The following is a 12,684-nucleotide window of genomic DNA, read 5'->3' as shown; positions in this document are numbered from 1 at the left end:
GATGCAAGATAAACCAGCCCAGACGACACCAAAAGCTGAGATTCAGCAAAAAAAGATTATGCTGTCAGTTTAGTGGAATTATAAAGGAATTCTGTACTTTGAACTTTTACCAAGAAACCAAACGATTAATTGAAACATGTACGTTCAACAACTCGTCAAACTGAGCGATGCAGTTCAAGAAAAACCTGAATTGGCAAATCGTAAGGGCGTTGTTTCCTAGCATGATAATGCAAAGCTCCACACATCTTTGATTACTCGCCAAAAATTATTGGAACTAGTTTGGGATGTGTTGTCACATCCACATATAGTCCTGACCTTGCGCATTCAGATTACCATTTATTTCGTTCCATGCAGAACTCCTTAAGCGATAAAATTTTTAATAACGTTGATGATGTAAAATCACATTTAATTTAGCTTTTTGCTGGCAAAAATCAGAAGTTTTACGAACATGGAATTATGGCACTGCCTGAAAGATGGCAAAAGGTGATCGACAAAAACGGACAATACCTAATTGAATAAAGTTATATTTTTAAGCAAAAATATTGAATTTTCCTTCTTATTTAAAATACGCAATCACTTAGTTGCCAATCCAATACATTAGACTTACAACACGTATGGAAATTTTAAATCCATTAGATTTAAATTGATTAGATTTTAAATGATCTCTAGAGTACCAATATCTTTACTTTGTTCACGTATCTGCGCTAGTTTAGCCACTGTGTGTCATCCTAAACTTTCACCTCAAACAAAACAGAAACAAGCAACCAAATACATCATAATGCTTGCACCGAATTAAATCTCGTTCAACCAGTTCTCCCAACCGTCTTAAAAGTCCAACATCGTGGATTAACATGAGAAGTTGGCGGTGGTAAAACATTCAACAAAATTCAGGGGTGTATTCCGTTGGCACGATGCTGATTCGCCATCGATTTCACGGTGGTGCGAGCCAGTAGTACTTGGAAAGAATCTCATTTAATGGTGGCAAGCTAAACAGCGAAAGTTCGTCCCGCGGAGAAATACTTATGCAGTTCGATCGATTTTAAAAGGAACACTCGGCGAACTGAGAAGTTCCACAAGTCGATGGACCCGTTGCCACTTGTTGAATGTTTATAAAGCACAATGTAAGTCTAAAGTGGCCACTCTTGATATTTTCCGTTACACGTGCCGCTATAAAGGAACAACCATCGATGTATGCAAATCTTTCCGCTTCTCCTTTTACCTGTGCATGATACATATCGTGTGTGAGAAATCAACTTCATATTGATGTACAGGTACTTCAGATTAGCATAAAGAAGAAGGTTGGATCTGCGTGGACGATAGTTGAAGGAGAGCTGACTGTACAAAGTGGGAATGTACAATGGCAAGTTTATGAATAGGGAAATGATTTTGTCTAAAATTGTATTTATATACAATATTGTTGAATTTTAACCATTTGTCTGGATATTCACCGTTTGAAATATCGAAGGAAAACACGAGTAGGATAAAAGCAAGAATAACTAAAATTTTTCAAATTTTTCTATCGTCTTTTCCTTCACAGACTCCGTCTATTACAATATTTTTTCATGTTAACTATTCGCTGAAATATTCACCCATACAACTATAAAAAATACATAAAAAAGAATAGGAAGGAAGAAAAATAAAATTTCCAAAGTTTTTCTACCACCTGTCCTCTCAAACTCCATCGAAGCGCTTCCCTTTAACTATTTGTCTAAATATTCAGCCTTGCAAATATGGGAAAAATAAGAAGAAACAGAATAAAAACGAAACTAGAATTTTTCTACCACCATGGCCGTTCAATTTCTTTTAAAATTATTCGCCAGAAACAAAAGGAAAAGAGGTTATCGAAATATGAAAACGGGGGAAAATTTACATGATATCTTGCTGGCTCATCTTCGATTTCCAACTTTTGCATGCGACAAAACGACCCGGGTAATCTAAAACAGAGGAATCGGATGTTTCTAATCCGGATCACGCGTGTCCAGAATGAGATCCGAGTTCGGAATGGGATTCGAAACGATGGCCAGAGCGAAATGAACCCCCTGTCGACGTTTTTCCATTCGAATTTCGACGCAAGCTTTGCCTTTCCCCTTCCTCTTCTTCCACCTCGTCCTTCCTCCTTTTTACTTTTTTCTACGGGTGAAAAACGGTCATGCAGCCGGGAAATGCGAGAACTCGCGTTTCGTGCCACGTATTGGTGTTTATTTTCGAGGAGACGTAAATATTCTGCTCTTTTTTCCTTCACCTTTTTTCCCCTGAACCTCTTTGGATTCGTTAGATATGCATGGTTTGTAAATTCGATTTAGTCAAAAAGTGTTGCCACGGTATATTGTCGGTTTGTGAGATAAAATACCAGGTTTTCTGTTCTGTTTGCAAGAGCAAAAACGTTTGAATGGAACATTTACGATGGAAATTTCCAAATTCTATGTATATCGATGTTGCGCGTCTCGTTGTTGGAATAAATTGAGATATACCAAAGCAACGAAGAAATTGAATTATTTATGTAATTTGTGTTAATAGTTACTTATTAATAAAAATCACTGACCTTGTGTTACTTTTTTCGTGGCTAAAGTATGGGCTTTGAGCAAATAAAAATGCCTTATATTTATTTAAATTAATAATGAAAAATAATTCATCCATTAATCATTAATATAGCTACTAATAATTTTCTTTATTTCCTACAATAACCTACCTTTTCTTATCCTCTATTCATAGAACTTCTAGAGCGAAGAGTGTTACTGTTATGAATGGTAACTGAATTGTTCATTGTAAATTCAGTTCTCACAATCAGAAAGGCTACAAGTCCTTATGTCAGATGACCTAATAATTTACTAAAATCCTCATAATTGTTACATTTCCCAGAATATATTAAACGTGTATTAAATACAATCTGATTACAAAGTTGTCGAAGAAAATAAGTTTAATCAATTGCGAACTAGGTAGATGAATATCGCAACGTTATTTAATATCCTTTGAATAATTCAAATTTTATAAATAAACTTATAATAAATTGTCGAAATAATCACGGTGATCCTAATTTTACACGCATGATTATACGTATTATGGAACTAATTGAATTATCATAATCTCATCCTTACCCTACTCTAGCAGAAATTAAAGAAGAATTGCAACAGATTTTAAAAAAGCTTAAAAAAAATTCGCTTGTTTTACATAAATTGATTTCTCGCGTTATTCTATAACCTCACGACGGACCAGATCCGCAGACTAAAAAGAAAATACCTTCTAGATTAAATCCTTAGATTCTACTAGAACCAACAATATAAAACTATTATAAGCCATGTCATTGTATCACGCCAAATGAAGTTACTGAAAATTCTCAACGAGAATTGATTGTAAATATTCTAATAAATAAAAAAAAAAAAATTCTATAACCAAAACAAGTATGGCAAGATGATTGGAAATCCAGTACTTTTATTCCAGAAATTTATTATAAGCACTTAACTATTTCACAATTAATAAATTAATATAAAATTTTCTGTTTCTAATCTAAAACCTTTCACGTGTTTCTTGGTGCTTTTAAGGCTACCCCTTCCCTACCTGTAGTACTAACAATAAATAATATTATTGGAAGTATGTATACACAGTTGAAAAATAGAAAATAAGAAAAAATGAGAATGAGAATGAGAGGAGAGAAAGGTTAAGATAGAATTGTAAGACAAGGATTGCGTGAAGTCCATTTCTTGGTCATGTGGGATGAAAAATAAAAAATATGTTGAAAATAACAACGTGAGTTCTCGCTCGCCATCTATATGCTGACGGCTAGTTACAAAAGGAGTAACTAGAAGTTATTCCTAGACACGGTCGATAGACCTGATCAATAGTTTTAGGACCTCCCTTGCCTTTTTTCTTTCATTCGTTTGTGACCCTTCTAAGTGTGTGCAATAAAGGTTTTTCTGCTCCGAGAAGTGTGGATTTATTATCTATATAACATAATAATAACTAACGCGATCCTACCTCTAAAACATAAAATAACAACAAAATATCAATATAATAATAATTTCAATTGCGTAATACCTTGTTAATCCAACTTTTTAATAATTATTAATTCAACAGACGAATAATCAAAATTGTTGACGGAGCGAAAATGGCTTTGATTATTTCCTCAAGCTAATAAAGCAGAAATTGAACGCGATATACAATAACTACAAAAAAGAAACAAATTCCTGGTTTTATTCATTAGCGAAGAAAACAATGACGTTGGTATTCAGGCAGATGCAAAAAACAATAGAATCCAGGCTGTATTGTGGTGACCTCGATACAAATACAGCCTGGATAAATATGTGTTTTGAATTCCCTTCCTTATTGCGTTCTTCGTCACTTTTTGTATATGGTCGTACCAATGTAAACATCACGTTTCACGATCACTTTGTGAAAAAGGTACAATCATCGTGGCCGTGTACCATATGCCTTCGAAACTTTTTCTATTTACATTAAGAAAATATATCATTCCTATTCAGATGTCCTTCATACTCTCTCAATGAAATTCGATCCCCGGAAAAAATGAAACGTATCTTTTACGTATACTTCGTAATAATAATAAACCTTGGATATTCTAGACATTTTTCAACGATTAATCTTTATTTGACATTAACATTAAAATAATTTTGATTCTGATATTTTATTTTATGTTAAATAATTATATTAATAGAAGATTATAGGACAAACATGATAAGTACATGTTATGTATGTAAAGTTAGTTTATAATTAAAAAAAATATTTTAATATCAAGTAATACAAATACAGAGAAACTGATAGAAAAAATTTGCAAATGAAATGTTGCATTAACATAACCTTGATCGTTAATGGGTTAATGAAACGAATTCGGTCAAAATAAAATTATTTTTGTATATATTTTTCATTTCCAATATCATAAATAAAAAATGAAATACACCGTCAATAAATAGAATTAATAAGAATTATTCAACCTATTCATCCTAAACGTGTTCGCTACATATCACTCTACAAATGAAGATTACACGAGTACCCACAATAAGTCTACATTCATTGATTTCCTAATTTTTATATCGCTTGTTGATTAAAAGTGGATATTTCAGTAAAACTGAGTTGAAAAGCAAAATAACTTTTTATGTAATACCTTTTGAAAGTTGGTTAAAGCTTTAGATAAAATAAACAGCATAATTAATATTATGCTAATTAGACCGTGGATATTTATGCAATTTCATATTTCTATAAATGCAACTAAAAAAATAGAATCTATATATATATTCGTTTCATTCGCTAAATATCACACTGGTCGTTTTATTTTGAATATTTTATACATTTTCATGCATTATCTGCGTTCTCTATACTGTTAAATTTATTGTAAATACATAAAGGTTCGCAATCTAGTGATAACTGATATTTTAGTTTTAAAATATTCATATAGGTAATAACGCATTTCTTCTATCTAAGATAATTCATAAACGAAGTAAAAAAACAGTTCTGTAATATGGGACTGATGTGTTAAATTTTAACAAAAAAACTGCTTTTCTAAAAATGCAAGAAGTGTAATTTATCATGTTTCTTCTCCATGGCCTTCAAATCATCTAATTCTCAAAACCTCGAATGTCACGTTGAATACATGAATCTTTCAACGAAGTAAGCTTTTCAAATAAGAAACTGAAGAAAAACGTCACTCACCTTTCAAAACGGCGGCGAGGAGTAACACGACGAACAGTAGGCACAGTTTACTGCAGCTTCGTCGTCCCATCATGTCCTTAAAGAGGAGAGCACACCACGACACCACAGTCAATTACGGACGCGCGAAACGCCAGTCGAGAATCTATCCGCAGTGCACATTGTTCACAAATCGAAACTAGTCCCAATCGTATAGTTACACGAATCAATTCATGAATTGTATCAACTACGAAGTATTCTCACACTCTTTTCTCACGAATTCAAATTCAGGAGAACTACCAAAAAAATTTGTCCCGCGAAACCGATAACAAAGTCAAGCTCGAATTGTTTTGTTTACACGTACGAAATTCTAAAGCGTCGTATTCCTCAATCGACAAAGATTTATTTACTCGATTTATCAAATAAAACGATCGTCCAACACGACTAGAAAACTCAGTTCAAGAATTTCAAACAGTCGATTCAACAAATCGCACGAGCTTCACCTTTCAGCGAATTCGATCTATTTGAAATTAACCAATAGATCGTTTGAACAAGCGGAACGTTCCAATTCGCGTTTCTATGAAAATTTAGATAAAGGAACGCGAATTCGCGCCGAAATCTCACCAATGTTTGTTAATTAACTCTTATTTTTTACAGTAATGTTTTCCACCACTATGAACGTTAGAGCTCGATTTTTAGTCAAATAACCGAGTAAAAACAAAGGGACAGTTGAATCAAAAGTAACCGTAACACACGTGTCTTCACGAACGAATGAAATATGCGAACACAATTTAGTTTTTGTTTGATTCGTTCGACAACGAGTATTATCGAACGTGAATAAGAAAGCGTGTAACGAAGTTCAATTATATCACATTTAATATGGAATGTTTACCGATTCGAAGCACTTATGACAGTACACGATCGAAAGTATATCGAGAGGACAACGCAAAATACCTTTACCCTTAAACGTATCGCGCGACACTGACTGTCCTGATCGCCGTGGCCGACACTCGACACGCTTCCAAGGCCAGATGGCGCTGCTGTTGCGACGCGTTTGATAAACCAGGAGACGCCGGCATTCGACTCCGCGGCCCGGTTGCAACAAGTTGCAGCGCGTGGCTCGTCGGCTGCACGCTTCGGGAACGTGCATTCATTGAATGCAATCCGCACGTACGCGGCCGGCATAACAAAGTGCAATCGACTGCTAGCCGCCTCTGCAGAACGCGGTTATAATAAAATTAAAACTGCCGTCTCGCGTCCCCTACGATAACGGACTGGCCACCTTGTCATTCTTGACGAGGATTCGAGATGAAAAAATTCTTTTAATGTATGTTTAATAATTTTTGGGGGCAATAAATGTATAAAGGTCACGAAAAAGAAACATGATAAATCGTATGTTGCTACCAAAAGTTAGAAATTTTTTGAAATTTTATTGAGAAAATCATTAAAAATATCTTAATTTTTTGTTTAAATGGACGTATTCTTACATTAAATTACGTATTTTTTCGATATTTGAAATATAAAGTCTTGTAACGATAAAGAAATAATTATTTTCTAAATCGTTCATTCACACTATCATAACATTACAACTTTATTACACTATCAAAGGGATAAAAATACCTAGTTATTATATAACGTATTTAAGAATTATTATACTTAGATAGCAATAATTAGAAAGGTGATTTTATTTGTAATTGACTGTATTTATTACGTCGTACATACTAAAAAGGGATATATTAAAAGATAAATGAAAACTTGTAACCTTTTATTATCTGGGTTTGCTATCCGGACTCTCCGTATTCGTGGTTAACGAGCCATCCGAACTATAACAAACTTTCTACAAAAATTCAATTGAATTTACAGTTATATCTTGTCCACGTAATTAATAACAATTTGAATAATCGAAATTACGTACTCTGATGGGCACATGCTCTTTTCGATGACACGATAACATCGCTGAAACCGATTTGTTTATTTTCCTTTTCCTGAAAAAATAATAGAAGATATAATTGTTTAAGGCTTAAATAACTTTTTAGAACCTGTTTTAGTTTTGCCATTAATCTTTATAACAAGCAGAGAAAAATCAAATGATCTACGAAATAATTATCCAATCATTATTTTAAATTTACTTATTACAACACATAAATCTTTGAGAATAATAAATTAATCGCAGGAAATTGATTTTCTAAAGTGATAATCAATAAATATTAAATAAATACTTACTGATAACTTCTGCTACTATGACTAACGTCGATCGTGTCTTTGCTAGTATAACTAATTGCGGCTAAACAACGTTCCTCGTCCATACGATCTTGACAACCTCCATGACATTTACCAAACCTGTTCTTCCAATAATCCTTAATTCTTTCCAGCAAACTCTTACGAGGTGATTGTGTCGGACACGTATCAGGTTGGCAGTATTCTTTATTTTCGTACAAAACAGCAACTCTAAATTAGAAAAATAGGAAATTTTCTTTTAAAAAACCGTTGTATGTGTAATATCACTAAATTGGAAAAAACAAATTTTAATAGAATTTTAAAATCTATGGAAAAATTCATCAAAAAATCATTGTATTTGTTTTTTATCGTTTTGATTTTCTTTTAATCTCAAACCACTATAAAACATTTTGATGTGAAATTGTTTGAGAACATATTGCATTTTAAAATTGTTCTTCTGTAAACAGCGAGGAATATCATTTATCACGTCTCTTCGCATATTATAACATTGCATTTTAATAAAATTCCTCCCTTGTAAAATATGTAAAATATTATAATTTAAAATAATTTTTCCCCATAAAAAATGTTTATTAAAACATACGGAGGATCCTGTGGTTCATATGAGACGCACTCGTCCGAGTGTTTCGTAAGGAATCTGTAGCAGACCAAGCTCAAGCCCACCAGCAACCACACTAGTAACGCGCTCACCACTGCAATCAATATTAATTCGGTCGTTCCTAGTGGGACTCCCGTTTCCTCTTCTAGAACGAAGGAAGGAACGAGACAACGTTAGAAAGCAGAAGTTAGAAAAATTCGACGGCGATTGAAGTGCTGCTTTCTCTCGTCACCTTTGTACAGAGGTGACACGGCTTCCTCTGGCTCAATAGTTTGTTGCATGCCTGTTTTGGGCATAATCTCATACGTTCCGCTTTTTGCTCCCTTCGTGGGACCGGTTCCCGCGCCTGACATGGAAAAACGATGGGTTATAGGAAACATCCAGCGCTGGAAAATTGCTAATAAGGAAAAGAATCGAGCGACGTGTACCTGCTTCCTCCAACGAGGCGATCACCCTCAATACACCGCCGAACGCCGGGTACCATTTCTCATCATCAAGGTGTCGTTGCACCTGGAAAGGCGATGAGAGTCGTCTAATGGTTGTTGCTCAAGTTTGAGCAATGTAGAATCAAATAAACCTTAATTATTAAAACACTGATTGATAGGCTGTAAATATTTATGAAAATTTACATTTTAATAGGCATAATTAAAGAAACGAAACCTAATTATATGTAGACGTTCTGTATGCAATGCAGCTCAATGCTGTATTAAGATAAAGAATTTCGGACAAACATCGTTCAAAACAATCAATTTTATAGAACAGCATTACTCAAACTGAATTGCACAAAATAACATGCAATCTGAGAAACCTTAAACAATATGATATTGCATGAAATATGTTAAAAAATATCGTTTAACCATTTATACCATTGTTTAATGATGGTTATAAAATGTTTTGCTAGGAAAAGGTTTCTTGATTGTAATTGAACAATTTCCTTAAGTATTTATATATAGTATATATTTATAATTTATATATAGTATATATTTATATATAGTATAAGTATATTAAGTATATATTATATTTATATATGTAAGGAAGATTGCCACTTTCGATCACAGCGACTCACAACGTACGGATTGCTGCAGCCAATCGTAAAACTCCCGATTAAAGGCCTCCAGCTCAGCTTTTTCTTTCGATTTCGAGACGATGCACTTTACGCTAGCTATGTAATATTTGACCAATGCAAAAGTCGATCGTTCACTGTATAAAGACTGCAAGGTGTTCTTCTTAAAAGGTAACGCGATACTGAAGAAAAAATTCTATTTTAATATCGTTAATATTGGCAATGGAAGGAAATGGTTCAAATTGTCAATACCTATTTGGCTGTGTATCGTCGTCCAGGAAAGGAAGAGGGATGATAATTGATTCGTTGTCTCGATCAGATTCATCTTTGTGCCCTTCAAATAATGATAATATTATGTTTAAACAAATATCATCTTTTTAGTATTGGATTGTTTATTAAAATTAGGGATAGATTATACTTAGCAAGTATTTAATTTTTATATTAATTCTGATGAACTCACTCGGATTTGTACTTTTAATTTTGTGCTTCGGAATATGCCTCTTTTTCTGCTTGAACGTGAAACGTTTCGTCTCTCGTCTGTTAGCGATCGAAGCTAATAAATAAATAATAATAATATCAAACTGATTATTGCATAGAAACTAGCTTAAAAATTGTTTGAACTTTAGATACATAATAGCTAAGAATAATGTTACTATTATCATTATCATTACACTATCTACAGTACATATCATTACAGTTACTATTATCATACATATCATTATTTACACATTTCGATACAAGCCCATAAATTTTGTTAATTACGTTATATTCACATCCCGATTCATAAATCCAAAATTCAATTTTAATAACGGAATAATTATGTTCCTCCAAACTTTTTAAACTTATACACACACGATTAATGTTGGCACATAGCACTGCCATCTCTCACACCATTTCAACACTTGTATCTATGAAACTTCCCTCCAAATTAGTACCAAATAAACCCATTACAGTATCCTAGCAATCTACTTCATTCCATCTACAAACAAAACTATTTTCTCCAAACTTTCGATTGAAACAATCACTATCGAATTGCTTAAAATGCTCATGAATACTTTACGAAAGCTAATAATCATATTCTTACATGCAGAGTAAGTAATAACCCCGTCGCACGCAACCGACGACGATTTCGGCGATGTGATCACTATCGCTTGAATCTTCGTCTGTTTTATCTTCTTCGAAGGATTTAGCCAACCAGCTCCGTTGCTTCGTAAAAAAACTTTCAGCTGTTCGTACAGTTCGAATAGTTTTCTAGCATTTCGGTACTTTACGTTGCCCGCGTAATAGGAGTGTTTGGTGAGGGGCAAAATGTAAACCTGCAAGTAGCCGCCCATCGTGTCCGCCAGGGCTTTCAGCATCAGGTGCTTCGTTTTTCCTATCGACAGCTTACGCACGTTTTCCAGACAAATGTGAAAGTAATCCATCAGCAGCGCGATGTACCGATCGTTCTCATAATTTAGAACTTTCACCTGGAGAATCAGAGTAACCATAGATGGGAACGGTATAGACACATGGATATTTTTTTGAAGAGGAATCGATGATGGAACGATTTCAAGCTTTTTTTTAAAGTGGATAGGATGATACATTGAAGCTATTTGCGGTGTTAACACTTCATCGTTTTGCGATATTTTTGTTGATATTTAAGCAGTCCTCAACTATTTATCGCTATAATACCATATTAAGAGCGAATTATTGAAACATAATTTATATTTGGTAGTCTTCATTGAAACATTGAAGCTTAAGCTATTGCTAAAACTAAACATTATTACAATATTTTTAAACTTGAATTTCGATGCGATTTGTCTTACTTAGGTTGGAACTATAATCTGTACCACGAGTATAACCCAATATTATACCTAACAAAGTTGGGCAACCTTTCAAGAATAACGAACTTCCGAGATTTATTTTTGAATAATGATTCTGTTCAGAGAAAAATTATCTGTTGGTCACGAATAAATTTGTATCATTATTTAAGATGACACTGCTTCATATCTTCTTGTTTAAATACAGAATTGTCCGTTAGTAATTCATTTTTAATTTGAGCATTTTTATTATGTTTAACGTATATGTACAGATGATAGTAAATAAATTTTATTTAAAAAAAGAAGGTAATTTATTATTAGTTGCATATGAAAAAATACATTTTAGACATTTATTGAATAATAATATGAATTATATATATGTTATAAAATATACGTATTTGATTGAAGTATCATTATTTCCTTTATTAAAAATTTATTGGTACACCAAAAATGAAAAGATCACAAACACACAACATATTATGAAGGAAATAAAAAATATGCAAAAAAGCAATAATGATGTTTGGAATATTTTATGTTAAAATAAACTGTATAGGATAAAAGAATACAATTTTGGTGATTCATAACTGGCAGAACTAGGTTAAGGAGAGCCGTACCTTTGGTAAGAGATCTTGAAACATTCGTCGACTATTTAAGATAATAAATTCCTCTGTGGTCCAACAATGTTTAGCTGTATCACTTTTCTCAAATAACACCGTGCCAATGTTTTGTTCATGTTTGAAAGTATTAACACCCATCACCCTAACATTCGCAACAGTAACGAGATGAAGCATATATTTTTAAATGAAATGTTATAATCTCAGTTTCATATAATTAATTAATAATAACATTCTTCTAATTGTACAATTGAACTTTAAATAAAACAAGTATGATGTTGGTGTTTATGTTTATATACCTTCCTATATTAACGAGAATAGTTGCAATAAATACCGGAAAGAACCATAGAAAGCATGATTTCATAATCCAATCGGTAAATCCCGATTAGTACGATTTTCCCTTGGAAAATTTATGCCGATCCCTTGAGTATTCCCTAATCATTTCGTCACGGCTTCCTCTCGTTTGTTATGCGACTGTCTTCAGATTAATGAGTTGTAAATTGTGAATAATTTTAAGAGTACAAACGTTTAATAGGTATAATAGCTTCGATTTTGTCTTCGATCAAATGAAGATTGAGAACTCCGTTTTCTTTTCGTACTTAGGCGTGTTTATATTACAATTCATCTTTACATTGTATAAAAATTGGTGAACTATTTTATACACAACTAATTGTAAGTATACATATCCATATAACTCATCCCGATTTTTATAACATCATGGAACAAGTTAAAATATTA

The 12,684-nt window shown here is 33.1% G+C and overlaps 2 protein-coding genes across 4 annotated transcripts in view; both read right to left on the bottom strand.

The window, feature by feature from the left end:
• Nucleotides 1–6,634, bottom strand: part of LOC126924924 (tyrosine-protein kinase transmembrane receptor Ror) — a 347,050-nt gene extending 340,416 nt beyond the window's left edge. The window contains exon 1 of one of the 3 annotated variants that reach the window (XM_050739930.1): nucleotides 5,659–6,634. In XM_050739930.1, coding sequence (XP_050595887.1) covers nucleotides 5,659–5,731 — 73 coding nt within the window. In that variant the 5' untranslated portion in view covers nucleotides 5,732–6,634. The remainder of the gene's footprint in view (nucleotides 1–5,658) is intronic. The other 2 variants (XM_050739928.1, XM_050739929.1) reach the window with 2 other exon arrangements.
• Nucleotides 6,635–7,207: 573 nt separating this feature from the next.
• On the bottom strand, nucleotides 7,208–12,640 carry LOC126924948 (uncharacterized). The gene is made up of 11 exons (XM_050740005.1): nucleotides 11,947–12,640; nucleotides 10,615–10,999; nucleotides 9,991–10,083; nucleotides 9,783–9,864; nucleotides 9,541–9,712; nucleotides 8,896–8,977; nucleotides 8,700–8,813; nucleotides 8,453–8,612; nucleotides 7,858–8,082; nucleotides 7,550–7,619; nucleotides 7,208–7,471 (listed from the first exon to the last, which is right to left on the bottom strand). The coding sequence occupies exons 1-11, from the start codon at nucleotides 12,121–12,123 to the stop codon at nucleotides 7,403–7,405; spliced, it is 1,629 nt and encodes a 542-aa protein (XP_050595962.1). The 5' UTR covers nucleotides 12,124–12,640; the 3' UTR covers nucleotides 7,208–7,402.
• Nucleotides 12,641–12,684: the final 44 nt, after the last annotated feature.

Source organism: Bombus affinis, chromosome 15, assembly GCF_024516045.1.
Source record: "Bombus affinis isolate iyBomAffi1 chromosome 15, iyBomAffi1.2, whole genome shotgun sequence".
Classification (NCBI taxonomy): Eukaryota; Metazoa; Arthropoda; class Insecta; order Hymenoptera; family Apidae; genus Bombus; species Bombus affinis.
The sequence above is the reverse complement of the archived record's forward strand: the minus strand, read 5'-3'. Positions and strand labels throughout refer to the sequence as shown.

Coding starts and splice junctions, on each gene's coding strand:
- LOC126924948 (XM_050740005.1), bottom strand. CDS start 12,123: ATGCTTCATCTCGTTACTGTTGCGAATGTTAGGGTGATGGGTGTTAAT. Junction 11,000..11,946: donor TTCAAGATCTCTTACCAAAG/GTACGGCTCTCC, acceptor CTGATTCTCCAG/GTGAAAGTTCTAAATTATGA. Junction 9,713..9,782: donor GACGATACACAGCCAAATAG/GTATTGACAATT, acceptor TTTTTTCTTCAG/TATCGCGTTACCTTTTAAGA.